At 51.9% G+C, this 25935-nt stretch overlaps 1 protein-coding gene across 6 annotated transcripts in view; it reads left to right on the top strand.

The window, feature by feature from the left end:
* The window catches only part of Tcf7 (transcription factor 7), a 31161-nt gene extending 5882 nt beyond the window's left edge, over positions 1 to 25279 (top strand). For 2 of the 6 annotated variants that reach the window (XM_020168334.2, XM_074057295.1), the window contains 8 exons: positions 14651 to 14759; positions 15533 to 15623; positions 17819 to 17911; positions 19122 to 19241; positions 19719 to 19881; positions 19967 to 20074; positions 20680 to 20728; positions 23719 to 23937. In XM_020168334.2, coding sequence (XP_020023923.1) covers positions 14651 to 14759; positions 15533 to 15623; positions 17819 to 17911; positions 19122 to 19241; positions 19719 to 19881; positions 19967 to 20074; positions 20680 to 20728; positions 23719 to 23798 — 813 coding nt within the window. In that variant the 3' untranslated portion in view covers positions 23799 to 23937. Of the gene's footprint in view, positions 1 to 14650; positions 14760 to 15532; positions 15624 to 17818; positions 17912 to 19121; positions 19242 to 19718; positions 19882 to 19966; positions 20075 to 20679; positions 20729 to 21817; positions 21891 to 23695 lie in introns of all 6 variants that reach the window. The other 4 variants (XM_020168342.2, XM_074057296.1, XM_074057294.1 and 1 more) reach the window with 4 other exon arrangements.
* The last annotated feature ends 656 nt before the right edge of the window (positions 25280 to 25935 follow it).

A 25935-nucleotide genomic window follows, 5' to 3' on the forward strand; every position in this document is an offset into this window, starting at 1 on the left:
TATCCCTTGGGCCAGGGTGGGAAACCATAGCCATTTGCTCTATAGTGAGACTCCCTTCCCACTACTCCAGAGATACAGTTGAAAGAGATACCCTTTCTCATCCACATAAACCCCTTTACACAAGACATGAGGAGCTTAAGCTACTCTGTAAGGAAAAAAAAAAAAAGAGCGAGAGAAAAAGAGAACTTTCTTGGCCATGAGTCTCTGAGCCATTCTCAAATCTCTTAACTGGTCCCTGCTTCATGAACTGCTCAGAGCTTGTGCTGCCTCCCCTGGTGTGGAGGTGTGGTTCCCCCACTCTGTGATTGTGCACATGTTCACAGCATCCCTTAGGTCACTTCTGGCATACTCGTAGGTTGCCTTCCTTACTGGTAGGAATAATGCTCCTTGGTTTCCATTGGGATTTTTTTTCCTGGGGCACGATAACCAAAGAGAATTATGGGGATCAAGAAGCAGAAAGAGACCCGACCTTCTACAGCCCTGTTGTCCCAGTTCACTTGCTGTGCCTAAGCATGAGTGATAAGGAGTTTTGTCCTTGTGCTCTTCATTCGCTAGGTTTTTGGTAGTGGGACTTCACGTTATTTTGAATTGCATTCCTTTGCTGACTCAAGAGACTGTGTAGGATTGGCATGTGGACAGTTTGCAGCCTCCCTCCCCTCTATTGCCAAGCTCACTTTGCTTTAAGGTGGCTCCCACCCCTTTGCTCCCCAATGCTATAAGAGGCCCATTTTGCAGACCCCTCGTTAGAGCTGAGCTTCCTGCTCCACCCTGTCCTAGGGGCAGGGAGGGTTCTGCTATAGTTTAGAGCAGTTTGAAACTCCTAGAAGGGCAGGCAAGCTAGCTCAGCAAATAGAGGAGCCTGGAACCAACAGAGTTGGTTGCTAGGACCTGCTAGAGGTCTCCATGTTCTTCCCCAGCTCTACCAGGGTTCCAGCAAATCAGTTTCCACACCAGCAGATGAGGGCATTCATCCCAGCTCTGCCTGTCTCCCCAGTTGCTCTGAATCCTTGGGTGTGAGTACAGTTGAAGGAGAGAGGGCTGAGGGTATTCTCTTCTGGGTCCCCTGAGGCCACAGCTCATCCCCTGCCCTTAAGAACCGGAGGTTGAGTTGAGCTGTAAACAGGACTCCAGGGTGCTGGTTTAAAGTCACATAACTGCTGAGGTCAGGCTGGATCAGGGTGGGCCCAAAGCCTCCTGGGGAGGAAAGAGAAGGTGAGCGGCAGTCCCTCTGAGCCTCCTCCAGCTACTGCGGTCCCAAAGCCATAGAGTCACACCCCTCCCACCTTGTGACTGGTGCTTCCTGCCACTGTATACAAACAAGGCTGTGTTGGAGGAAACAGGTGTTTTATCAGGTCACAGGAGCAACCCCCCCACACACCAGTACAGTGCACACATCCTTAGAACAGCCCCCTTCTGCAGATGGGGACCGGGAGGCCAGATCATGGAAGGTCCTTGGAGGAGTGGAAGAAGGGAAAGCACTTAGTCTGGAAGACCCATCCTCTACTACTATAGGTGCTGCTCCTTTGCTGGATGGCTCTGGGAAAGTTACTTCGCCCCCCTGGGCCTTATCCTCAGGTGAAAATGAAGATAATGATGGTTCCACACCCCTTGGTTTACTGTGGCATGGAATGAGATAGTGCGTGGAGGTTGCTGACTGGTGTAGGTGCTGCCTGAGTAGGAACTGTTCTGGAGGCCCAACGCTACAGGACTCTGTCTGAGGAAGGAGGAGCTCGTGGTCTCCTAAATCTCTAGCTGGACTGGAGCCCTCTCACTCTCCCCTGCCCCCACCTGGCAGCCAGTTCCCCTCTGGGCATTGCTATCCCCGGTCCACTTGGCCCTTGAGCACTCAGCTGTCCACAGCATGGCTGAGTGTGAGCATACTGACTGTATGCTCACAGAACCCTCCTTGTATTCTCAGTGTGGTTGGCAGGAATGGGAAGCTGCCTCTTGCCTCCTAGAGCTCAGTCCTGGCAGGGCAAAGAGATGCTCAAGTCGGTGCTGAGGTTCTGTTCAGCTGGATAAATGTGCAGTGAAGCAAGAGAGGCCTCAGGGCAGCTGGTAGGGCTTCCGGAGAAGAACCAGTATGGAGAGTTGGGGCACAGCTGAGCAGAGAGAGGCAGAAATGAGCATGTTCCCAGTGAGTGGAGGGCAAACCCAAGCCCAGGGTCCATGAAGAGTGTCAGGTGAGGTTGGAGAAGGACCAGCACCAAGGACCCCTGGGTCCTTGGTGACCAGGAAGTGCTAGGTCCTAAGGAAGGCTAGGGAGGCTGGTGGGCACATGCAGCAAGTTGGCAGCGTAGAAGGGCAGGGCGGTGCCCACTGCAGATGGTTTGAATTGGACATGGAGGGCTGAGGCAGGAAGAACTGGCAACTAGAACAGGGTGGATGCTGGGAGGGGCAGGGCGATTGGAGGAATGTGAGCAGATCAAGGGGAAGGGTGAGCTTTGGGCTAGGGAGATGTTAGGGTGCTGGCCAATCCAGGTCCAGGATGCCTCCAAGATGGCAATTGCCATTTTCCCATTATTTCAGCCCATGGTGATTCAGTCAGGGTAGAGAGAATGAATACCTCTAACTAGCATTTTCTTAAGCAGGGCTCCAAGGTGCCAGGGGCTGGGGGAGAGTCCCTGAAAACCTGGGCATCGCCACCTTCAGGCAGTTTGCTGCCTCCCCTGGAAGACCTATCATGCCTGGGGTTTGGACCTGGGAAACCACCTCACTCCTTACAAAGGTGGGACCCACTCAGCCTCAGCATGTAAACAATCTGCAGCTTGGGTGCTGGTGGGTTTTTCCTTGTCAGAGAGTTTACATCCACACCCTCCCAGATCCAGCTAGAACATGGGGCTTCTCTTGGCTCTGTCTCCCAGAGAGGATAAGGGGTGTCTGTCCCTTACTGAGTGGGGGCCCTGGCCTGGACAGAGCTGGAAGGAGAGTGAATCTGGTCCTCTCCTGTCAGGCGGCTGCCCTTGCTGCCTGTCCCACCCATGGAGACTGCCTGCTCCAGCTGAACCCAGACTGCTTTAGAGCCCAGAACCAGGCTGGTGACACAGCCTTCACTCCACGTCCTGATTCTGCAGCCAGAACTCCCTGGAGATCAGAGGAAGCAGACAAGCTGCCAAATACACTTCCTCCAACCCTCTCCCTCCCCAGTTAAAACAACCAGCTCCCTCTCCAGGGCAAGGGGCTGTCTGGGCCCCACACAGTCTGCTTCCAAGTGATGTGTGTACAGCAAATCTCCAGGCATGGGTGGGCAGAACAGAGCCCCAGGGAACAGTGGGTGTGGATTTGGGATTAGCACAGTTAGGGCTGCCCCCACCCCATAATGTCTGAGGTGGCCTGGGTGCCAATGGTGGTAAATCCTCCTCCCAGAAGAGCCAGTTTCCCCATGAGACAGGAGCAACACACACACACACACACACCTTGCATGACCTCTAGCAAATCTGTCATCTTCTTGTTCTCAGTGATTTCCACTATAGTGGGTGGGAATCCCTGGGTGAAAATGCTTCTGAGGTTCAGATAGACGTTGGCTGGAGAGGCCTGCTGGTGGGGTGTACCTCAGGCAGGGTTTTCTGGGTACCTAAAGGACTGACTGCTCCAAGGCCAGCCTCACAGTAAGGTAGAGGGGCGGTGGGTGTGAGAGGGGACAGCTAATGGGATGTCCATGCTAGTGATTCTGAGTAACTCTGACCTGGCCCTAGTGGCAGCGGCCCAGCCTCTTGGCCTGCTGGGCCGCCATCTGAAACGCATTACTGATGCTTTGTAAACTCCACATCATTCAGCCACATGAAAGCCTTGGACCTAAATATAGCCACTCGCAGAGGACGCCCCGCACTGGCGGGGCTTAGCTGACCTCTGCACGCACACCCACTGCCATGCTGCCTCCCCTGCCAGGGAGCCACACCCTCCCACCCACTGTGGACAGCCGCTGCCTGAGGCATTATCTGGGCATAGATCTTACCCGGCTGGTCAAGGCCCTAGGCCCTGAGGCCATACCTACGGCAGAATGTCTGCAGGGCCAGGCAGAGCAGAAGCTGTTCAAGGATGTGGTGATGGCCTTAGCACTCTTCCCCAGACAGGGCCTGGAATGCCCGTGGGACGTTCACTGGGAAGCCAGTGGAACCATCGTGCAGTGAGGCCACTGAGGCCCAGCGGGTAGAAGGGAAAGGGGACCGACCAGCCTGACATTGACTTAGCTACTGTCAGGTACAGGACAGGAGGGCTGCTGAGTAAGGTGCTGGTGAGAGAACGGCAGGCCTGCCTGGTCCAGGAAGCAGAAGGGCCTCCCAGCTGCCAGTGCTGACTCTTTGCCCTGCTTTCTGTGGGTTCTCTCTCCCTATGGTCTCTGTGACCAACTGCAAACCACTCTTTTCCCTAAAAATAAACATGCTTATGGGATTGGGGGAAGCTTTGTAGCTATCAAAGGAAATAATAGGGTGTTTAAGAAAATTACATTGTGTTTTAAATAACCAGCATGAAAGTCATTAAGTTTGAAGTTTCATTCAGATCAGATGGTTCTGTGGCCAGCCTGGTGGCCAGGCAGGCGGAGGTGGGTGGGCCTCAGATGTTGAGAGGCAGCCTGTGGAGAGCCCTGTGGAGCCCAGCAGTGAGATCTGTGCTGGGCACAGCCGGGGTCCAGGTGGGGCTGGCCACAAGGCTGCCAGAGCCACCCCAGAGCTGACTCGCAGACTTTGAAGCCATGTGCAGCCCTGGGAGCCACCCAGCTGTGGTGGGCAACCCTGTGGGCAGGAGTGTGGGGTTAGATGAAGCAGGGAGAGCTGAGGTCACAAAGGTTGGTGGCCACATTGATGCAGGGGCTTTTGGGGATGGTAGTTTGAATCAGAAAGGGCTGGAGAGGATCTATAGGGCCCAGGCCATACCTGTTACTTTCACCACTAGATTCTCAGTGCCCAGCTCAAGGCCTGGCACAGAGTAGGTGTACAGTGAACCGTTGTTGAAAGAACAAAAGCCACATAGCTCATGTATCCAAAACTTTCCAAGTGCCAGGCCTGTGGGAGAAGCCAAGAAAGTAGGTACTATAACTGTCGCTGTTCTGCAGTTGGGAAAACTGAGGCTCAGAGAGGTTATGAACATGCCAGAACCTGGCAAAGTCAGGACTTGGACTTGGGTCTCTTACTAAGCCCAAAGCCCTTGCTCCTTCTGCTGTACCTCATTTGTTCTAGACGAGATCGGGCGCGTTCAGGATGGTATGGCCATAGACTCATTTATTCTAGAATGTGTGGAGGTGGGAGGGGTGCAGGCTGAGGAGCTCAACATTACCCCACGCCTTTTTGGGTTCATGAACTGGACCCTGGTAGAATCCTCTGACCCAAGGAAAAATGGCCTCTCACTGCCTCCCCTAGGGTGAACTCCTAGTTCTGAGTCTGGTCAGGGCTGGCCCTTTCCTCCTTGGATACCTGGTAAGGTCAGGGCTTCTGAGGGTAAGAGGGCCACATTTCTTGGTTGAGAGACAGAGGCCCAGGGTTTGCAGAAGAAGTACCACGCAGAAAAGTGTTGTAAATGATCTTTAAGATCTATTTAGGTTTGGTATATGACAGACAGACCATTCAGAACTGTCGTGTGTTCCTTCCTTTTTCTAGCTTTGGTTCCAGAGCTTGCTATTGGGCCTCTCTGGGTCAGATGCACACTTCTGTGCAGTCTGGGTTTGGGCTGTAGGGTTCCCCAGGCCCTGAGTCACTGGAAATGGCTGGACAGAGGAAGTGAAGGAAGTCCCAGGCATGGGTGCAATACCAATGGGAAGGTTGCCTGGGATCCAGAGCTTCCTGCCAGCCTCATCAAGGTGTCTCGAGGGGAGTTTCATCACTGCTGACCCCTCACTTTGGTCATCGCAGTTCAGCAAGGAGCTCAGCAGTCTGGCCTGATGGTAACCAGGCAGCCATCCAAAGGAAATCGAGGGCCAGTAGGCCTGACCTGGCACAAAGCTGACTTTCCTGAAAAGCCTTTATTTAGGGACATGCTTGCTTTTGTTTTATTTTGCTTTGAATTAAATACAAAGAGAATATTATCAAACATATTCTTTAAAGCATCTAATATTCCCTACAACCCCGTGAGGTAATGGGCATTGCAGTTAGGGAACAGCAGGTGTGGAGAGTCTTGCACCGTGTAAATGCTGGAGGAGGGATTTGAACCCACACATCTGACTCTCTTCCCAGCTCCTCCATATCCCATAAGCAACATGTATCTGTTTATAGACAGGTGGGTTCCCTTTGTTACCCTGTCCCATCCCTTCCCACTCCTCACTCCCTAGTAGTTGGGCGTATCAGCCTCTGCCCTGTATGCATACTGTTACATCAGATGTGTACCTATAAAGAGCTGTTTGGTGTGGTTTTGTGTGAACTCCCTCATTAGGGGCTCTGCCTCAGAAAGCCCTTGTGGCAGTTGGAGTAGCCCAACCATGGTCAAGGGGTGGGGATGGGAGTGCTGTGGGACTGGGAGCCTCCAGCAGCTCCTTGCCACACCTTATTTCTCTATGGATAAACTGCTAGCCCAAGTCCATACACAGAGAGAGCCCCAAGGCCTCGTTTGGCTGGCAGTAGCTGCAAGGGTTAGGATTAGACTCCAGTGAGCTTCCTGATGTTGCCTCTGGCAGATGTTGCTTCTTGCAGCTGTACAGACAGCAGAAATATCCAGCTGACTTGGAGACCCCTGCATTACCCTTGCTTGCCAGAGGCTGGCTGGATTAAATTGGGAAAGAACACAGGGCTGAGGCTAGGCATGAGATCACCAAGTCTCCTCCCTTCCATGCTCTAGCCATTGCTGACCATTACCTTCCCAGTCCCACCTTCCTAGGTCTTGCCTGGACTCTCTGAGCTCTCCCTCCTGGGTGGCACACTCACCCTTCTGGACAAGCCATGGTGAGAGCCACCCCACTTCCAGCAGCTGTCCTACCTCTCCATTCCTCACATAGAGAGTGAGGGCACAGGCCAAACTCTGGGGGAAGATGACCTCTGTTATTTCTTTCAGTCAGTTATGACTGAGAACCAAAATCTCTTCCTTCGAGGATGAGCACCTTCACCAGGGCTGGATGGAGGTCAGAGCCACTCTGCTGGCCAGCTTGTTTCTAGGAAGGTTCTTGGCAGGAGTTGTCAGCAGAAATGCCGCCTTTGAGGCCTGTGGCTGAATGGGAAAGTCTCTGGCCAAGAACCACAAAGGGCTATACTTAAATCCAGATCTGTCACTGCTTGCTGTGAGATCTTGGCACATCATTGAACCTCTCTGTGTTTCACCTTCCTCAGCTGCAGAATCTGCTGGCACAGCACAAAGTGGCTAGGAAGACTGATGAGACTCTGGTGCAGGGGACCTCTACAGACTGCTGGGTGCTCAGTGGGCCCTTACTAGTGCGGCTGCCGTCTTTAAGTCTGCACCTCTGTCCTTCTCTTCCTGTAGTCTCTAACTGCTTCAGTGCCATCCTCCAGATCCTTGCTTTCCTTTCCCGTCCAGCCTGGGCTGAGGCCTGCCTTGGTCCGTGGTGGGCTTCTCAGTGGCTGGGCAATGAGGAGCAGCTGGTAAGTAACTGCCTAAATTCAAGGGATCCCAGTCCCAGGCTGCTGCAGAGTCCCCAAACAGCATGTTGGTAGTGTCAACTAGCAGCTCTGCTGCAGCAGCTCCCGGAAGCTTGTATTTTCCTCTGAAAACATCCTGTCCTGAGGGGCGTTCACCTCAAAGAGGAGGAAGGAAAATGCAAGTAAACGAATGCACAGAAACCACGAGAGGCCGTGGGTCAGGCCACTCCGCTCAGTGGGGCTCAGCTAGCTCAGAGGGTGCCTCTGGGTTGGGCTGGGTCTGGAGCAGACATGTGGTTTGCCAAGGCTGTGTTCAGGGCTCTCATCCTGCCCTCTGCTGTGGCAGGCCCATTATCTGATGTCAAGGCCAGGCGGATGCTGGACTGGCCACACAAACCTGGCAGGGCTTTGGAACCACAGCAGCAGCATTGTTGCCAGCAAGTGTGACTAAAGCCTGCTGGTCCAGGAGGGTGCGCTCCAGCCGCCTCCACTCCTTGCAGCTCAGCTTGTCTCGAGGCCAGGGGCTCTGTACTCTGTAGTGGGTGGCTAGCACAGGGCATCCAGCATGCTGTGGGCGAGAAGCTTGCAGCTTGTCCTCTGGAGAGCACCATGTCCTAGGCAGCAGGGCCTGGGGCGGGTCTGGAATGAGAGGGCATGAGCTTGGATCTCTTGGCCCTGCTGGGAGATATATGTGTATATAATCTGTAGAGTGGGGTCTGCACAAATTAAAGTCCAGCTGGCCCCCTTGGGAAAACCTAGGAAGGCTGCCTCCTCTGAGAAGTTCATTCTCTGGCCCCAGGCCATGGGGAACGTCCCATTCAGCAGCTGGCTCAATTCCTGAGCATTTGAGCACCACTAGTACTGGATGATAGCTCCCAGCTCTAGATCCAGGGACCTGGGGTAGCTGGAGGGCTGGCTGGTGGGCCGTGGGCTGAGAGAAGAGCCTCTCAGGACAGACCAGGCTCCTGGCAATGGGGGAAGAAAAGTGAGACCTGGAGGGGGACTTTTGAGTGGGCCACCTTGGGGGTTGTTTGGGGAGCTGGGCTGAGAGTGAAACTACCCTGCACTGTGCTCCCCAACCTGGGTGTTCTAGCATAGACCTAGAATCTGTCCAGAAGAAGGGGTGCTTTTTCTAATAAGCACGAAAGTACCATATGAACTAATGCAGCCCAGATTTTGACTTTCTATTCGTTCTGATTCCCATAGTATTGCAGGCAAGAGAGGATAGAGGAGGAGGCCAAGGGGTCTCAGGTGTGAGACAGGAAGTCCCCTGGTCTCCCTGAACAGTGGTCTTAGCTCCTCCCCACCTGTGGGCTGTAACCCTGCACCCAGCCCCAGCTTTGCCTGGTGCTACCTGTTCTTCAACATGGGCTTGTACTGGGTTCCGAGCCTCCACACTGCTAGACCCCATCTCAAGGGCCCAGATTTAGTTCATTTAATGAAGAAAATTCAGGGTACAACCCCAGCTCACAGGAGACAGACAAGGACACAGGCAATTACAACATGGTGGGGTCAGTGTTGTAGTGTGGGGCAGAGCAGACAGAGGGTAGATAAGGCCTCCAGGAGGCAGTCTCATTTCTATGCGCTTAAAGATGAATAGGATTTGGCCAACCCAAGTGGTTGAATAGTGCTCCAGACAGAGGGAATAGCATGGGGGACCAGTGGTCCTCCATGACTAGAACACGGAAGAAGAAGAGGGGAGCAAGGACGGGTATGGGTGTCTGGCATCCTTGAAGACTCTGAAAACCACTAAGGGGCCTGGTACTGATAGTAGAGGGCTATGTGACATAGGTGCTTTCTCACCTCACCACTTCCCATGAGTGTAAAATGGGAAGGATATATAATGCCTGCATCAAGTGGGTTGTCATATGTGATGTTTATATTAATCAGCTTCACCTCTCTGCACTTGGCAAACAGGACAATAGTCACAGCAATAGTCCACCTTTCTATCTTGTAGTGTCTACCCAGGGAGCACAAGCCCTGAGGCATGGCTCTACCATTGCTTCTATGGTCTGTTCCCCAGGGACCTACCTCTCCCCAGCTCCAGGGCAGGCATCAAAAGCAAACAGCCCCTTGCCTGAAGTGCCTAAGGGACTGGAAGTCACAGCTGAGGGGCAGATGTGTGGGGTGGGGAATGCAGAGGGTCCAATGAAAGCCTGCTGAGTACAAACCCTGGAGGGACAGAGATGACTAACCAGCAGACTACCCTCCAGGACACTCAGACAGACTTCTTCTGCTGGGCTGGCAGCCCTGCACGCAGGTCACAGGCCCTTCCATGGAGGTGACCTAGGTCAGGGTGAGGAGGAGCCAGCTTCATTCACATGGAGGAGGAGGAATTATGGAGAGTTGCGGGGGGCAGGAAGAAGGGGTGGGCACAGATGTTGAGACAGAAGAGCTGGGCATCTGGACAGGAGAGGAGCAAGCCACCGTGGCTGGCAAGCGACAGTGAGCAGAGGAGAAGTGGTCATGCCCCTTTTCACCATCAGGCTTCACCATCAGGCAAGCTCCCAATGCTGGTAGCCTGCCAGGCAGGTGTGGCCAGAACCCCTGTCCCTGAGGCGTCTTTAGGGTAAGGGAAGCACTGGCTCAGGTCAGCCTGACCAGCCAGACTGGAGAAGGGACGGAATGAGTTTAGGACTGGTACAGTCTCCCCGTGCCCTGCCCTACCCCATCCCCATTCTGTGCATAATAACCATAGTGCCTTTGCAGTGTAGAGGGTGGTATCCCAGCTGTGCCCCCTGCTATTTGACCTTGTCCTTTAGTTTCCTCATCTGTCAGACGGGGCTAGTAACCATGCCTGCATTACAGGTTTGCTTTAGGAGTGAAGTGCTCAGAAGTGTGCCTAGCTTACAGTAACCACTCAGCTGCTATTAGCAGATGCTGCTCTTGGTCTCAGGCATTCTTTGCCTGGCACATGGTGTGAGCTCAATCACCCCGATTGCTTGTGTAGTCACTGGATCATGGTACATTCAGGGGGTGCTTCTCCTGGCACAGTCCCAGCCACGGGAAGGCTTTCTTGGGGGAGGAGGGGCTGGTTGGGCCTCTCAAGCTCCTTTAGCCACTTAGGCTTTAGTCCAGAGGAAGCAGCAACTTTCTTCACTGGGAAAGTGTTGTGGGGCTCAAGCATTTAGGGGTTTTTAGAGTCAACTGTCGGAGGCGCGGGCGTTTCTCTGCAGGGGCTCTCAGCGTGCTCTCAGCCTGCGAGCAGACCGCTGCGGTCTGCAGGGAAAATGCCGACTGCGTTTATTTTTCACCTGTGCTTGCAGGAAGTGGGGGGTTGAAGGGTAAGGGACAACCCAGCCAGGCCCAACTTCAGAGCAGAGAAGCAGAGGACTACCTCAGGAGTCCCCCATTTCCACCCTCTGCTGCCTGGTGCCAGCCTGCTAAAAAAGAGGAACGCAGGGTAGGGCACCAGAGTGAGGAGCTATGGGCTAATGAAAGTATCCCCCAAGGACTTGGAGCATGTTTGGGACAGTAGCTGTGGGTCAGTGTGTGGGGGAGTCTTTGAACAGTAAGAGCAACAGAGTGGCAGGAAGGACCACCTCTGCTGGGAGAGAGCCGGTCACCAGGTAGGAGGCTGGTGGCTGTCAGGTAGCCCTAGAGTCTGAGTCCTAGACAGGCTGATAGGAAATTGCAAGGGCTCAGGCAGAGACAAAGGCAGGGTTCTGTGGTGTCCTGATCAAGAAGTAGGAACTGCCCTTGAGTCATCCATGCATTTGTGCATCCCTCCATGCTGTGAGCACTGACTGTGTGTTTGCTTTCATAATAGAGATGAAGTTGTGCTGTTGAGGTACTCAGGCCTAGTAGGGACTGTCAACCCAGGCCTGCCTCCTTCTCTTGGGAGCTAGGCACCATCAAGTGGAGTAGGGAGGGGGAGCTACAGTCTCTGGGCTCCCCATACAACTCACCAGGTCAGGCCCCAGGCAACCCCACCCTGTTGTCTGGGAAGTCTGGCCCTGGGACAGCCTTGTGCTGAAGCCCTGGAGCGGGACGTTCCACTGGCTGAGGAGGGCCAGGGGCCCTGTGCCAGATGGTTCCCCCTGACTACAACTACCAGGCATGGAGGGGGTTGAGGAGTAAGGCTGAGAAGCAGCCTGTGTGAACGTGGGAAGAACTAGCCAGGACCTCAGTGCCATCCCTGGGGCCCTAGTCTCCTCAGGGCCTCTAGCTGCTGGCAGATTTTCTGCCCTCGCCCCTCCCCCCAGCATTTCTCCTGTGGTTTGATGGCATACTCTTGTTTAATGAGACTTTTCCCCAGTTCCCAGGGAAGGTTGGTAGACAGGACAAACTCACTGCCCCCACCGTATACATAAATAGCAGGCCAGCTGCCATAGACTTAGCTGGGTTCTCTGAGGTTTCCTAGGCCCAAACTTAACTGTGGTGCAACCTGGAGCTCAGAAAGCAAACTGGGACCTTTGGCAGTGAGTGGTGGAATGCTTTCCATCAGGGTCCAATGTTCCTTAAGGAGAGAGCCCTGAGGCCTAGTTCCCCTGCCCTTAGCTGCCACAAGGCCTGCCATCTGGTTGGCAGTGTCCTGGATCCTATTTTAATAGGTATTCATCACTTGCTCCCCAAAACTTAAAGACAAAGCAAGATTTTTGCATCTGTGAGCAATGAGGGGGTAAGACTGATTTTCTTTGTTTTTTTAAGACTGATTTTCTCATTCCCATTTGACAAGGGGAGAAATTTCAGGCTCAGAGAAGGGGTAAAACTATCGTATAGTGAAAAGGTCAGTGAAAAGATCAGTAAGCCTAGAGCTGGGATTGCCACCTTATCTCGCATTATGACACACTTAAAAATTACCACTGGGGAAGACGCTGAAGTGCCCATGGCAGTTGTTAGCATTCATTGTAAATGAGGAAGGGAATACAAAGTACAAGTTAGAAAGGGAGCTGGGGCCTGATCACACAGAGCTTTGTAGGCCTGGGTAAGGAGACAATCAACGAGGCCACGAAAAGTGACATCTGATGATGTGGCTGCTGGATGAAGGACTGACTAAGGGGACAGGGAATATGTTGCTGCAGTTGTCCAGGTGAGAAGCAATGATGAGCTGGACCGGAGAGGAGACAGGGAGGAAGGAAGAAGTGGTGGGATTCTACATTTTGAAAGTAGAGCATTAGAATTTGCTAACAAAGTGGACAGTAGGGTATGAGAGAAAAAGGAGAGTCAAGAATGACTCCAAGGTTTTTGATCTGAGAAGTTCTTCAGTTAATGGAAGGATGGAGTTGTCATTAACTAAGAAAGATAGAGGAGACAGAGGAACATACAGAGCAGAAAGTCAAAGGTTCTGATGTGGCTGTGTTGAGTTTATGGACATTTTAGACCTTCAAGCAGAGCTGAATAGGCATTTGGAGAGTGGAATTCCTAGAAGTGGTGCTGGAAATAGAAATGTGGAGTGATCAGATGAAGATGTGTAAATCCACAGCCTGGAAGAAAAGGGAATGGGGAACCAGAAACAGGCCAAGAAAGAATGGCCTGTGAAGTTGGGGAGAAATTGGGTGAGTGGCATCGAAAGCCAAGTGACAAAAACTTGGCTTCAAGGAGGAGGGAAAAATCAGTTATGTCTGAATCTGCCAAGTGATTGGGTAAAATGAAGACTGTGAAATGACCATTGAGTTCAGGATTGTGGAAGTCATTGCGAACCTTGACAGATCATCTGGGGCAAGGAGACAGCTGGCTGGGTTGAAGGGAAAATGAGAGCTGAGATCTGGAGGCAGCAAATGGGAATTGCTGAGGTTTCTGTAGAGGGCAGCAAGCCATGAGGTGGTAGCTGGGGGAAGATTTACAGATGGGAGAAATGTTTGTATGCTAGTGGAACTGAGATTGAGCTTGCAAGGTACTTGGCATAGTGCCTGAAGGATACCATATGTCCACACATCAACAGCTGCCCAGCCCCATTCCTCTCTCCTTTGTTAGCCTCCTATCAAGATATCAACTGTCTGCCCAGGAGAGGGAAGCCTGGGTATCCCCAAGACCTGAGGGCAAGGGTGCAGCTTATTGCTGGAGGCAGGAACGCAGGGAAAGATGGCAGGTCAGGGCTGTTGCCGAGAGTTGAGGGAGCCTGTGCCCAGCTGAAAGCTCATGTTCTGGCCACGTGGGGCTCAGACCCAGATTTCCTATCATCTTCACCCTGGAACCCTAGAAGCCAGATACCAAGGAGCCTGTGCTAGGCTGCACTCATTACCAGGGAACAAAACTGAAGATCTTAAGAAATCTTAACTACATTCCTCCAGTAGGGAATTATACCCATAGTGTGGGGAGGAACCCAGGCCACACCCTCTTCTTACTGTCTTGCCCCAAAGATGTCCCCTCTTTCTTCTGTGCTATGGGTCAGAGATCTGTGGTCTCAACCAGCAGCATCCTCACAAACTCTTCTGAGTGGGAAGCTGAGCCTCAATTGTAAAAATGTCTCCAGAGTCATGACCTGAACAGTGTGTGCTGAGGAAATGTAGAGATAGCCTCCTGGCAGGGGCAGTCTGTGTCTAGGTCACGTAGGGAGCCCTCTTCCCAGCCTGCTGACGGAATCATCTCTTGACTGAGCCATTAGACTACTGTGAAAGTAAGAGTCCTGTGGTGCTGAGGAAACCAGAAGAATGGGGGCTGGCAGGTTGGCCCTAGGGGAACCAGGCCTCGTTTCCCACCCAGCCCCACCTCCCCTGCATTAGTGGCCTAAGAGGGTCCTGCCCTATATAATTATTCCTGTCCTACCCAGTTATGCAGGACAGAGGGTGATCCAGGAAGTCAGGACCTCCTTTCCTAAAGGATGAGGAGAAAGCTGCCTGGGCTGGTGATTCTGAGCAGCCTGCAGACTAGCCATTGGCTTCAGAGAAAGTAGGGATCTCTGTGACCAGGAAGGCAGGAGGGGCTTGTTGACAGGAGAGATGGGCCTGGAATTGAATGCCCAGAAAGACCATTTGGGCATCCAGGGCTGGTGAGCAGGAAACCATGGACATAGGGAAGGCTGAGTGGTGCCCCTGTCCCTGAGGCTGTAATTTCGACCACCACCACTTTCCTTTGACTGCTGGGCTGCCTACACAACTCACTGGGCCTCTACCTGCATGCACACCCCCACTCACATGCTTTCCTCCCTGAGGACTCCTCAGTCGCACTTATCCTCCCACTCATTTTTTCAGCACAAGGCCAGCCAGCCCCCACATGGCGTCCCCCAACTCTCTCCTCTCTACGAACATTTCAGCAGTCCACACCCCACACCTGCACCTGCGGACATCAGCCAGAAGCAAGGTATGGGCCTGGGATGGGAGGGGCCCACTGAGACTGGTGCCTGAGAACCAAGTTCCTGGCCCATTTTGCACCTGCAGAATCTAGAGCTGTGCAAACCCAAGATCCAATGAAAATGCCACAAAGATAGACTGGTAACTGAGGGCACCAGAGGGCTGGGGGTGGTGGTGGTGCCAGATCAAAATGTGAAGGCTTCAGGTTGAGGTAGGAGTCTTCATTCCTTGGGTGACCCCTAGTACCAGTATGAGAGCAACATCTGTGCACTGCTAACTAAAACTCAAAGCCTTTCCCTCCCCCAGTGAGAAAATGGAAAGTGGTGGTTGTGATGGCTGATTCACCTCAGCCTCAGCTAAAGTCATTCTGAAATCCACCAGTGTCAGCTGTGGGAAACCTGCTGACTCAACCTTGGGGCCTGGTAGAGCCTGGCTCCCCAAGCCAGCTTACTCTACACCAAGGGGCCTTCCTCCTACCCAGAAAGCCAGGCCAGAGTCCACAGCAAAGAGTCTCCAATTGCAGAGCAGCAGTGGACCAGGGAGTGATGAGGCCTGGTATCCCACTCCTGAATGATTCCACCTCTGCCTGCTGACCAAACAGGTCACCCACCCTCTCTGCCCTGGTTCAGGAGGCCACTTACCACCCTAGGATAGTCTTGAACAAACCAGTTTATGTCTAGACCTCTAGCAAAGTGAAATGGGGATCTTACAGTGCTCTAGAATGCAGTAACTACTGAGATTACCACAGATCAGACTTAGCCCACTTACTTGGCCTTTCCACAGGCATTCACAGGCCTCTGCAGTCCCCTGAACTCTCTGGATTCTACTCTCTGACCTCAGGCAACATGGGACAGCTCCCCCACACTGTGAGCTGGTGAGTGTGGACCCATGGGAAAAGGGCACTGTGCACTGGAAGGACCCATACCTGCCCTTCTGTTTTCCTCCTCCATCCTTCTACACTGAGTGTCCTGCTGTGGGCGCTATACCACAGGCTGGCCAGCAGCTCTGTACCAACCTGGCTGTGAGCTGGAGGTCCTTGTGGCCCGTTGGCCTATGTGTATTCCCTAGGTAAACTGAATACTTCCTCGGGGGGAGGTAGGAGAGCTGGCTACTGATCTCAGCCCTCTTATCCCTGAACTCTGTCATGGGAGAACTCTGGGCTAGTCAGAGGCCTTCAGAACCATATGACTGTGAGGAAGAGAAGGTAGGCCTGAGCACAGACAGCCACCAGAGAGGCTGCTGCTTCTCAACAGCCTGGTGTACAGGGGGATACTTCCTGCTGGCCTCAATGCCTGCTGCTGGTTGATTCCTTGCTTGGCTGAGTTGCTTGAAGAGCAGGGTACTTCCTTGTCCCTATGGTTCCTGCTTGAGCCCATACCCCTGATGAGCATGTTTGGAGTCTACTAATGCTGGGCCAGGAAAAGGCAGCCTAGATCCCCAAGTCAGATCTGACTGTGTGCCAAAGAGTCCATTCTCACCTGGAATTGGGGCTCAGCAGCAGGCCACTTAGCCTTTTATTTGTTAACCACAGTGTGACCTGGGCAGGTCTCTTCCCTCTCTGGGGTAGGATAGTCACCCTGCCTAGGAAGGAAAGACTCACTTATCAGGAAGTTAGGGAAGGCCGGAGGCTCAACCTGGGGCCCACCTGCCTCTTTCCACTTGCCCCTACCCATGCATTTCCAGATTCTCTTTGGAGAATACAAATCAAGACTATCCCCAAGACTCCTTGGATCAAGGGTGGGGTGAGAGTGCTCACAGCCCAGTCTGATGGGGCTAGGCCAGGGTTCTACAGGAGCAAATCTCCAGCCAGCCTCTTGAAGGAGTCCCATAAGATAGCAGCTCCAGAGACAAGAGACTTAAGCCTAGAGAGGATGCTTACCCAACTAAGACTCTAAGGAAGGGCTTTAGACCAAGGGAAGGGGAGCCCTGTGTTCTCAGCTCCCACAGGTAGCACTTGGCTGCCAGGAAAGAAGTGGGGTATTTTAGCCATCTCTGCACTAAGCCCTGCCATATGCCAGGCAGAATTCTTGATGCCAGGGAAGCACTGCTTAAGCTGACTGGTCCTTACATCCCTGCCTTCTCAGAACTCAGTTTGCCTAGTGAGTGACCCAGGCGAGAAGTCAAGACTATTACAGGGCTGTAGCTGTTCGCTTTGCTTGGGTTGGGGACGTAGGAGCCCAGAAAGGAACCTCATTCCCAATCCCTGGGATTTTGGGAAAAGGGTCACTTAGTCAACTAAGATCTGAAGGATGACCAGAAGTTGAAGCAGGCAAATTGAGGCCTGAAGAGCAATCCAGACAGCATCAATAGAGGGTGCAAAGGCTCTAGGACAACTGTCAAGGAAATTTAGGAGGCAGGATGGAAGGCCCAAGGGAGGCTACTAAGCTGGGTCTTGGGGAAAAAGCTACCACACTATCCCTTAAAATACTAACACAGTAAACCACAGTAAACCTGAGTGTTCCAACACTCAGGAAGCTGAGGCAGGAAGATTGGGAGTTCCAAGCCAACCTGGACTACATGGTGAGACCCAGTCTCAAAACAAAACGGGCTGGGTGCCATGCCTCAAGTCTGTAATCCTAGCTACTCAGGAGGCAGAGATCAAGAGGATCACAGTTGGAAGCCAGCCCAGGCAAAAAGTTTGTGACACCCCAGCTCAACTAGTAAAAGTTGGGTGTGGTGGCATGCACCTGTCATCCCAGCTACGCAGGAAGCAGTCCACATTGGGCCTGGCAGAAGACAGGACCCTATCTCAAAAATAACCAAAATAATCAATGCAAAAGGGGATGGGGGTGTGGCTCAAGTGATAGGAGCCTAGTTTTGCAAAGCCTTGAATTTAATCCCCAGTATTACCAAAAAACAAAAACACTAGTACAAACTGGCAGAGAGAAATATGAGCAGCATAAGTTGCCCCCTAGTGGCAGATCCTTGAAACACACACTGGAGTGATCCCAGCAGAGGCCCATTTGTCTCAAAGACTGTATGTATGGGTCAGGTACAGCAATGTGCACAAGTCCTTCCCCATGTCTGGCTGGCAGCCAGGCTCCTAACAGCTGTCTCTCCCAACCACAGGCCCAGCCCTCCTCTCTACCCCTTGTCCCCTTCCTGCGGATATAGACAGCACTTCCCTGCCCCCACTGCAGCCCCTGGCGCCCCCTACCCCAGGTGAGTCCCCTACCACTGCAGCCAGGCTCCTGCTTCCTGTCACCCAGGCTTCAGTGCCCACACAGGGCCATGCTCAGGCCAGTGCTTACCGTGTTAAGTCGTTTGTCCATCTGTGCATTTGTCATCTTGGAGCCCCCTGCTGCTCCATACCTGAGAACAAAGCTAGTGGGAGTGCAAGAGGCCTCAGCTCAGGCCACACTGTGCAGCAGAGCACTACAAAACAGCCCGAATAGCAATGCACTCATGGTTAACTCACCTCTGTTCTGCACCCTGCTGGGCATTCTGAGCTCTGCCCAAGCTGAGGCAGTACCTTTTACATAAGTGTCCCCAGCTGCTAGCCCTAGGGCTGTCCATGCAAGCACCAAAGGGTAGAGTGGTCTCCACAGAACAGTAAGAAAGAGGTGGGAGGTAAATGTGCAGGTGTCACTCACACTGTGGCAGACCTGGTGTCAGGCATGCCATGGCAAGGAATTTAGCAGACATTTCCAGCTCTAATGGAGCTCATAGCCCATTAGAGGTATAGACAGCACCAGCAGCTGAATGGGCCAGCTGGGTGATAGAGAAGCCCCAGAGAAACTCAACCCAGCATGATGAATCAGGGAGAGGATCATGGGAAGGGTAACATTGCCTGAGAGAGGCAAACAAAGAGATTGGCAGTAGCTGGAGCTGTCTGGGGGTGGTGACTGGCAGGAAGCAGAAGATGGGGCTAGAGGTATGTATCAGCAGCAGGGACGTTTAAGCAGCGCTGTGCAGGCCCTGAAGGAGGGGCCCAGGTTTGCTTCTATGAGCGGTGGGAAAATTTGAGCAGGAAGGGGCCAGGAGCATTCTTACAAGCCACTCTGGCTGTTGTGTGGAGAGGGGCCTGGAGGAGTGGAGTGGGAGAATGAGGCAGGCCACAGGGCAGCCACAGGCTCCAGAGCCTAAATTGGTGGAGGCAGGTAGTAAGAAGGAGATAGTTAAAAGCCATTTGGGACTTCAGTAACCACCTAATGGCATAGGTGTAGATTTTTTGCAATGTGTCTGTCCAGTGTGTTGAAAGCAGGTATTTGTACGTTTATCTCTTGTGTATTTGTGTCCAGGCCAGTGGCGGGGTGGAGTGGGGAGAGAATCTGTTCATCTGTGTTCCCATGCACTGTGCAGGCACTTCAGTGTGTGTCTAAAGTCTGGCCCGTAAGTCCTGGCTCAGTGTTAACTCTCCTCCTGCCTCTAGGTTCACCCACCCGTCCTTGATGCTGGGCTCTGGTGTACCTGGTCACCCAGCAGCCATCCCCCACCCAGCTATTGTGCCCCCTTCAGGGAAGCAGGAGCTGCAGCCCTATGACCGCAGCCTGTGAGTAAAAACACATGTGATGGGAAGGAGGGGCAAGGCAAGGTGGTGTGGGATGGGCAGTCAGCAGATCTATTCACTCAGCCAGGAACACACACCTCTCAAGGGCCCAAGGCCTGCTTCCTGGCAGCTCAAAGGACTGCCAGGAGGCTGCTGCCAGGCCATCTTCTGGCTTTAATCCTCAGAAGCAGGAGAAGGTAGACGGGATGAGGAATAAAGATTTTGTTTTAGCCAAGAAGGTAAAGGCTGAGAAGTCCTTAACACACACATTTCCCACTTGGCTGTAGTATTCCTGAAAGCAACAGTTACTTAGCACTGTGCTCCCTCAGGCGGGGTAGTTAAAAAAAATTACATTTATAAGGCCGTAGTATGACACACTTTATAAAACCTCACTATCATGTGCACCCACCCTTGGGAGGGGACATTAGGTGCTGACCACTGAGGGGATGCTCCTGAGAAATCCTGGTATGTGCCCCTCAGAAAAACGCAGGCAGAATCCAAGGCAGAGAAGGAGACCAAGAAGCCAACCATCAAGAAGCCCCTCAATGCCTTCATGCTGTACATGAAGGAGATGAGAGCCAAGGTCATTGCAGAGTGCACACTCAAGGAAAGTGCTGCCATCAACCAGATCCTGGGCCGGAGGGTAAGGCCATGGGCAAGTGGGCTGGCAGGGATGCCCCGACCCTTCTTCACCTGATGCACCCGTCTGCCCCTCTTCCCTGTTGCAGTGGCATGCGCTGTCGCGTGAAGAGCAAGCCAAGTATTATGAGCTGGCCCGTAAGGAAAGGCAGCTGCACATGCAGCTGTACCCAGGCTGGTCGGCACGGGACAACTATGTGAGTGACAGGAGATACACGGCGGGGTGGATGAGAGCCTTGAGATCCCTTGAGATGCCACAACCTCAGCACAGAAAGCAAAACTACTGCTCTCATGAAAAGATGAGGCAGGGCATGGAAGGTCCAAAGCCTCCCACGGTTGGTTACCTCTGAAGAGGCAAGCTTGAGGAACTGCCCTAAAGGCAGGCCCACATCCTGTCCACTCCAGAATGCATTCACGCAAGGGGCTGTTGCCCAGTGTCTGGTTGGGCCACATGGGTAGAAGAGAAAGACAGCCTGGAAATCCATCCTTCCATTCAACTTGGAAGTCAAATTTGGGAGAGGGAGGAGTTCCTAAATGCACTCCCACAGTAGCCTTGCAAGAACTTCAGTTGACAAACACAGGGGGACTGGAGACATGGTTCAAGTGGTAGAGTGCCTGCTTGGCATTTGGGAAGCCCTGAGTTCAAACCCCAGCACCACCAAAAAAGAAAAAAAAGAAACACCAGGGCCCCAAGGTAGGAAGGATGCCCAGAATCCTAGGGGCAGCTGAACTAAGCAACAGGCTGCAGATAATCCACTGTCCACCTTCCAGATTTGAGCATTCCTCCTTTTGTTCCTTGCAGGGAAAGAAGAAGAGGCGGTCAAGGGAAAAGCATCAAGAGTCCTCCACAGGTGAGCCCTTGCATCAGTGGTAGTGAAAGCTTCTCTCCATGTCTCCATTTCAAGAGCAGCCTTGTTCTGGCCCAGAGGGAGGGGAGAGTACTCAGGAACCTTCAGGGCCTGGGGCCCTCTTGCCCCTGCATCTCACAAGTCTAATTCAACGCAAGTAACAGCTTAACTGAGTACCAGTAGAAGCCAATTTCTGTAGTAGGTGGTATGGTCCTGTCACTTTTGCCAGCCTTATTCATAACTAGCCTCTACTAGAGAAGCTAGCAAGGGGTTCCATGAATAACCCTGCCTAGTTCTGCTGAAGTAGGGAGCAGGCTGTCTGGTCAGGGGCTGAGCCAGGTTCCATGTAGTCACACAGCGTGCTGGCTTGTACCTGGTGATTTCTCCATCACCAGTTTCTCAGTCCTTACCCCAGTGTTTCATGTCAATGCAAAGTGCTGTGTGGAGGACCCAGGGAGCCCACACTCTGCTGCAGGCAAATTCCTGCCTCCAACTCTTGATTCAGACTCCAAATCCATGACTTTCTCAGCTGTGCTGCTCACACACAGGGAAGCTGGAAGCAAGGGGAAAAGTCCCTACCCTTTCTCTGAGGATAGGAATGGGCCTTTCTTCCCATCTGAAGTGTGAAGCATAGGCATAAGCTGTAGTCTTAGCCCTCAAGGGAATGTAGGTCAAAAAGACTGGACTTAGGCAAGAATGAAAAAAAACTGGATTAAAATAGACAATAACTGGGTGGATAGTCCCAAGGCAGAAAAGGCAGGATTTCCAAAGGCCTTCATGAGATTTTCTGGAACATTGATGCTAGAAAGGGGTCCCACAAGCTACAGGAGCCATCTTGAAAGGACCCTCCTCACTCCATCATTCTTCCCACTGACTCTATTGCCCAACTGGGTGACCATCTTTTCTGGTATCTTGCTCTGGGCCCTAGGGGCTAGCTGTGCCATGAACAGGTCCATTCTGTCTGTGGGGGCTCTGGGATATCTGTAACTGGCTAACACTGATGTCACCTCTTCTTTCTGGGCCCTGCTCTGCCCTGCTGCCTGCCTGCTCGCCCTCTGCCCTGCTCTGCCCCTCTGGCATGGCTGTGAGCAGACCCTGGCTCGCCTAAGAAATGTCGTGCTCGCTTTGGCCTCAACCAGCAGATGGATTGGTGTGGTCCGTGCAGGTGGGTTTGTCCCCACCATCATTCTCCCTTTGCTTCAAGCTGCTTCCCTGACTGTACATGTTCTGCTGGGACTATAGCCCTCTCCTTTGGCCCCTCAGCATCCTAACATACCTAGGAGAGAAAGGAATCCATGTCTCCTAAGAATGGGAGTGAACACTGAACACTTGTCAAGATCACTTGGGTCTAGGTGGAAAGAGTGGAGGGAGAAACAGAACATTCTAAAAAGGAAGGAAAGGCAGACTTAAACAGGTGGCTCTGGTGCCAGCCAGGCTTGCCAGGTCCTCAGCAGACAAATCTATCACACATGTGGCTTGAGCCTGTCCCCAGATAACCTCAGTCATTAATGACCCACCAGCTCCTTCACTTCTTCAGGGTGGGGACACTGCGCATACTATCTATCCTAAACCCTTAAGTCTTCAGAATAACAAAGCTGGGCACTGGTGGCTCATGCCTGTAATCCTAGCTACTTGGGAGGCTGAGATTGAGTTTGAGGCCAGCCCAGGCAAACAGTTCACAAGATCCCATCTCGAAAATAACCAGAGCAAAATGGACTGGAGGTGTGGCTCAAGTTGTAGAGTGCCTGCTTTGCAAGCATGAAGCCCTGAGTTCAAACCTCATCCCACAAAAAAAGAAAAGGAAAAAAAAAAGTGATGACATTAGAGAACCACCTCAATAAACGGGTTGCCAGGCAGCCATGTGACTTGTTATCTTGTCCCTACTGAGCCCAGTGGGCTAGAGAGGTTGGAGAAGAGAAGCAGCAGTACCCCAGAGCTATTTTAGCTAACGGGCCCTATGGCACCAAACTTACATGTCTCACCATAAAATGGAGAACTACTTATGTGTATGAAAAGGACCATAAGTGGTTACAGTTGCTGCATTTAGATTTTGGCAAGGCCTAGCAGGACCAAGGTTGAAGATAATCCAGACAGTAAGTTAACTGGCTCTAAGGAACACTTGTCCAGCTCATCCACATGCCTACCATGTTCAGGGGCAAAGAGGAAGGAAGGAAGTGTGTGTGTGTGTGTGTGTGTGTGTGTGTGTGTGTGTGTGTGTGTGTGTGTGTGTGTGTGAAGGGTGTGTGTGGTGTGTGTGTGTTTGTGTGTGTGTGTGTTGTGTGTGTTGTGTGTACAGTGGGAAAATCCCTATCCTTGGAGAAGGTGCTATTCCATGGCTCTAAGGAACACTTGTCCAGCTCATCCACATGCCTACCATGTTCAGGGGCAAAGAGGAAGGAAGGAAGGAAGGGTGTGTGTGTGTGTGTGTGTGTGGTGTGTGTGTGTGTGTGTGTTGTGTGTACAGTGGGAAAATCCCTATCCTTGGAGAAGGTGCTATTCCATCCATTCCATGCTACTCAAAAGACAAACTGGCTTAAGAACTCTAAGCCAGTAATGTATAAGAAGAGTCAGTCACTATCCATTTCTTTTTCCAGGTTCCAAGCATTGGGACTGCTCAGCCAAGAAACCATAATAATTGTAGCCTCTTGCTTTAGTATAGATCAGAGCTTAACAAATACACAAGAAGCAGAAGCTCAAACACCCCACACTAAGAGATGACTCCCCAGAAAAACATGAGGCAACCCACAGGCCTAGCTACTGATGTTCCCAGTGCCACCTTGTGGCTCTTGTGAGAACTTAACCTGTCCTAGGTCTGGGCCAGGCCAGGCAGAGTTGCAGGGTTGATGCAGGTCTGACAGCACAGGCCTGTCACCCAATTCATGGGGAAGGGGGACAAGAGGTAGCAGACCTGTGCAAGGACAGCATTTTTTGGTTGTGGTGTATGACTATGAATTCACCCTCTGTTTACAGATAACTCTCTTCACTATTCCTAGGAGGAAAAAGAAATGCATTCGGTACTTACCCGGAGAAGGCCGCTGCCCCAGCCCCGTTCCTTCCGATGACAGTGCTATAGGCTTCCCCCAGTCCCCAGCTCCCCAGGACTCGCCCTCATACCTTCTGCTGCCCCACTTCCCCAAAGAAATGCTTGTTAGCCCTGTGGAGCCGGCACCAACATCCTCAGGTCTTTCCGCTACTCTCAGCCTCCCATTCCCTGGACCCCCACAGGCTCCCTGCAGCACGCTGCAGAGTACACAGGTGCAGCAACAGGAATCTCAAAGACAGGCAGCCTAGTATGCGCAAGGCACACCCCAAACGTGACGAAGTGACAAAGATCTAAATCATGTGGAAACCGGCCCAAAGTCCTCTGAGGTTCCAGGCCCCGACACTTTCAGAGGCTGCACGATTTCTGCCTAAACTTGAGGCCATCAAACTGCGAGCAGATCTGGCATCCTGGTGCCTATGGCAGCCTGCATCTATTCTTTTTATCATCTGTCTTGCTAGCCAGATGCCCCTGCCTACCTTGCTTTTCTACTGTAGAACACAGATGGGCTAGATTGAACCCAGCTACCTTCTCTACAAATGCCTCTCCTGTCTCCCTCTGCCTTACCTTCTCCATGCCAGAAACTTCATGGACCAAGAATGACCTGGTTTATCAAACATGCGAGCATAGCTACAACCACAAAGCTCAAGAGGACAACGCTTCCCAAGGGAAAGGAGAAGCTCTTTTTTGGTTTACGGAAAACCAGCTGCTGCTCATAAGCTGGACTAGAGGAGGCCTGTTACTTGTTCTCAGGAGCTTGCAAGAGGAAATGCAATAGGTGAAGTTTGGGCCTGTCAATCTAGGCAACAGGAATAACGACACTACCCTACAAGGCAAGTGTGAGTGGTGGAGAATATCTGGCTTTAGTTCAAATTACTTGGAAATGTTTCCTAAAACACACCAGCCTAAGAAGCCCTGATACCAAGGGTCCTGGGTGCTAGGAGCTGCAGTCAGTAGTTTGAAGTCATGGCCAAATCCAGTGTGCATCCCTCCCCACTCAGAGAGCCTTTCCAGTTTCATGTGCAACTCATCCATGTCAGGTGAACCAGCTCTTTGGCAGCTGACAGGGGGCAAACCTCACACTTCCTAACAGAGCCTATCGTTCAGCATTCAGACCAGGCCAGCTTCAGTTCCCCTATGGGGCTGCAGGAAAGAGGACCATTACAACTAAAGCAAGGAGCCCAGAAAACCTCTTAAGTGGTGGACATGGGTTTTCACCATAGCCTACTTTAATCCACTTTTGAGCCAAGCTTCGATCCTGAGCCTTGAAAAACAAGTTTGTTTTTTTCCTAATTTAACTTGTTTTTTTTTCCATCCTTAATTGTACATAGTCTGAATCCAAAGAAAAAGGGCTGTCCGTGTCCTCTACTCAACCCCTCAAGAAAAGCCTTTAGTTCCTACTTTAGTCACTGGTTTCTCAGAATCCAAAGGTCACATATTCTAATGTAGTGCTACAAGAAGTCTTGGAAAAAAAAAAAAAAACAGACCAATGTAGTATTCAAAATATTTTTGTATTGTTAATGCATCATCATAGAACTTTTTTAAACATGAGAATAAAGATACTTTTTACTGAGTTTGTTTCTCAAAGCCTGACCCAAGGAATAAGCTGTTTCAGTTAACAAATCCTAACACTTTTTCTTTTCAGCAGTAACAAAACTTGGAGCTTGTCCCCTATAATGGTACACACATTCCCAAGACTTCAACCTACAAAAGGCACTGGATCCTGCTCTATCTCAGAGCTGAGGTCATGCCGGGTATAAATTCCCTTTCCAAGCTTTGTTCTTAATCCTCTGACCCCATAACTAATACAAGCCTGCCAGCTCCCTGGTGTCCTCATGAGAATCACTGAGTTGGAAACTCTCATCCATAGACACTAAAGGATACAACTGCACCGGAAACAGATGCACATGACCACTAGGTACTATTTCCTCTGAAGGCAGAAAGAAAAGACACGTTCCAAAAGTGCACATCTTATTTCAAGGAAAGCAAGCAACTGAGCTTTTGTATAACCTGATGTCACTGTAAAAACCTATAGAAAGATAATAGCATTTTTTCCTCCCAGACTGTTAAGACACTTACATTTTTCCTATTTTCCTACAAGACCTGTGACACCCGAACGATAATCCACTTTTTACATACCAGTATCCCCCATGTTAAAGTGTAACTTCTG

This window comes from Castor canadensis, chromosome 16, assembly GCF_047511655.1.
Source record: "Castor canadensis chromosome 16, mCasCan1.hap1v2, whole genome shotgun sequence".
NCBI classification, from domain to species: domain Eukaryota; kingdom Metazoa; phylum Chordata; class Mammalia; order Rodentia; family Castoridae; genus Castor; species Castor canadensis.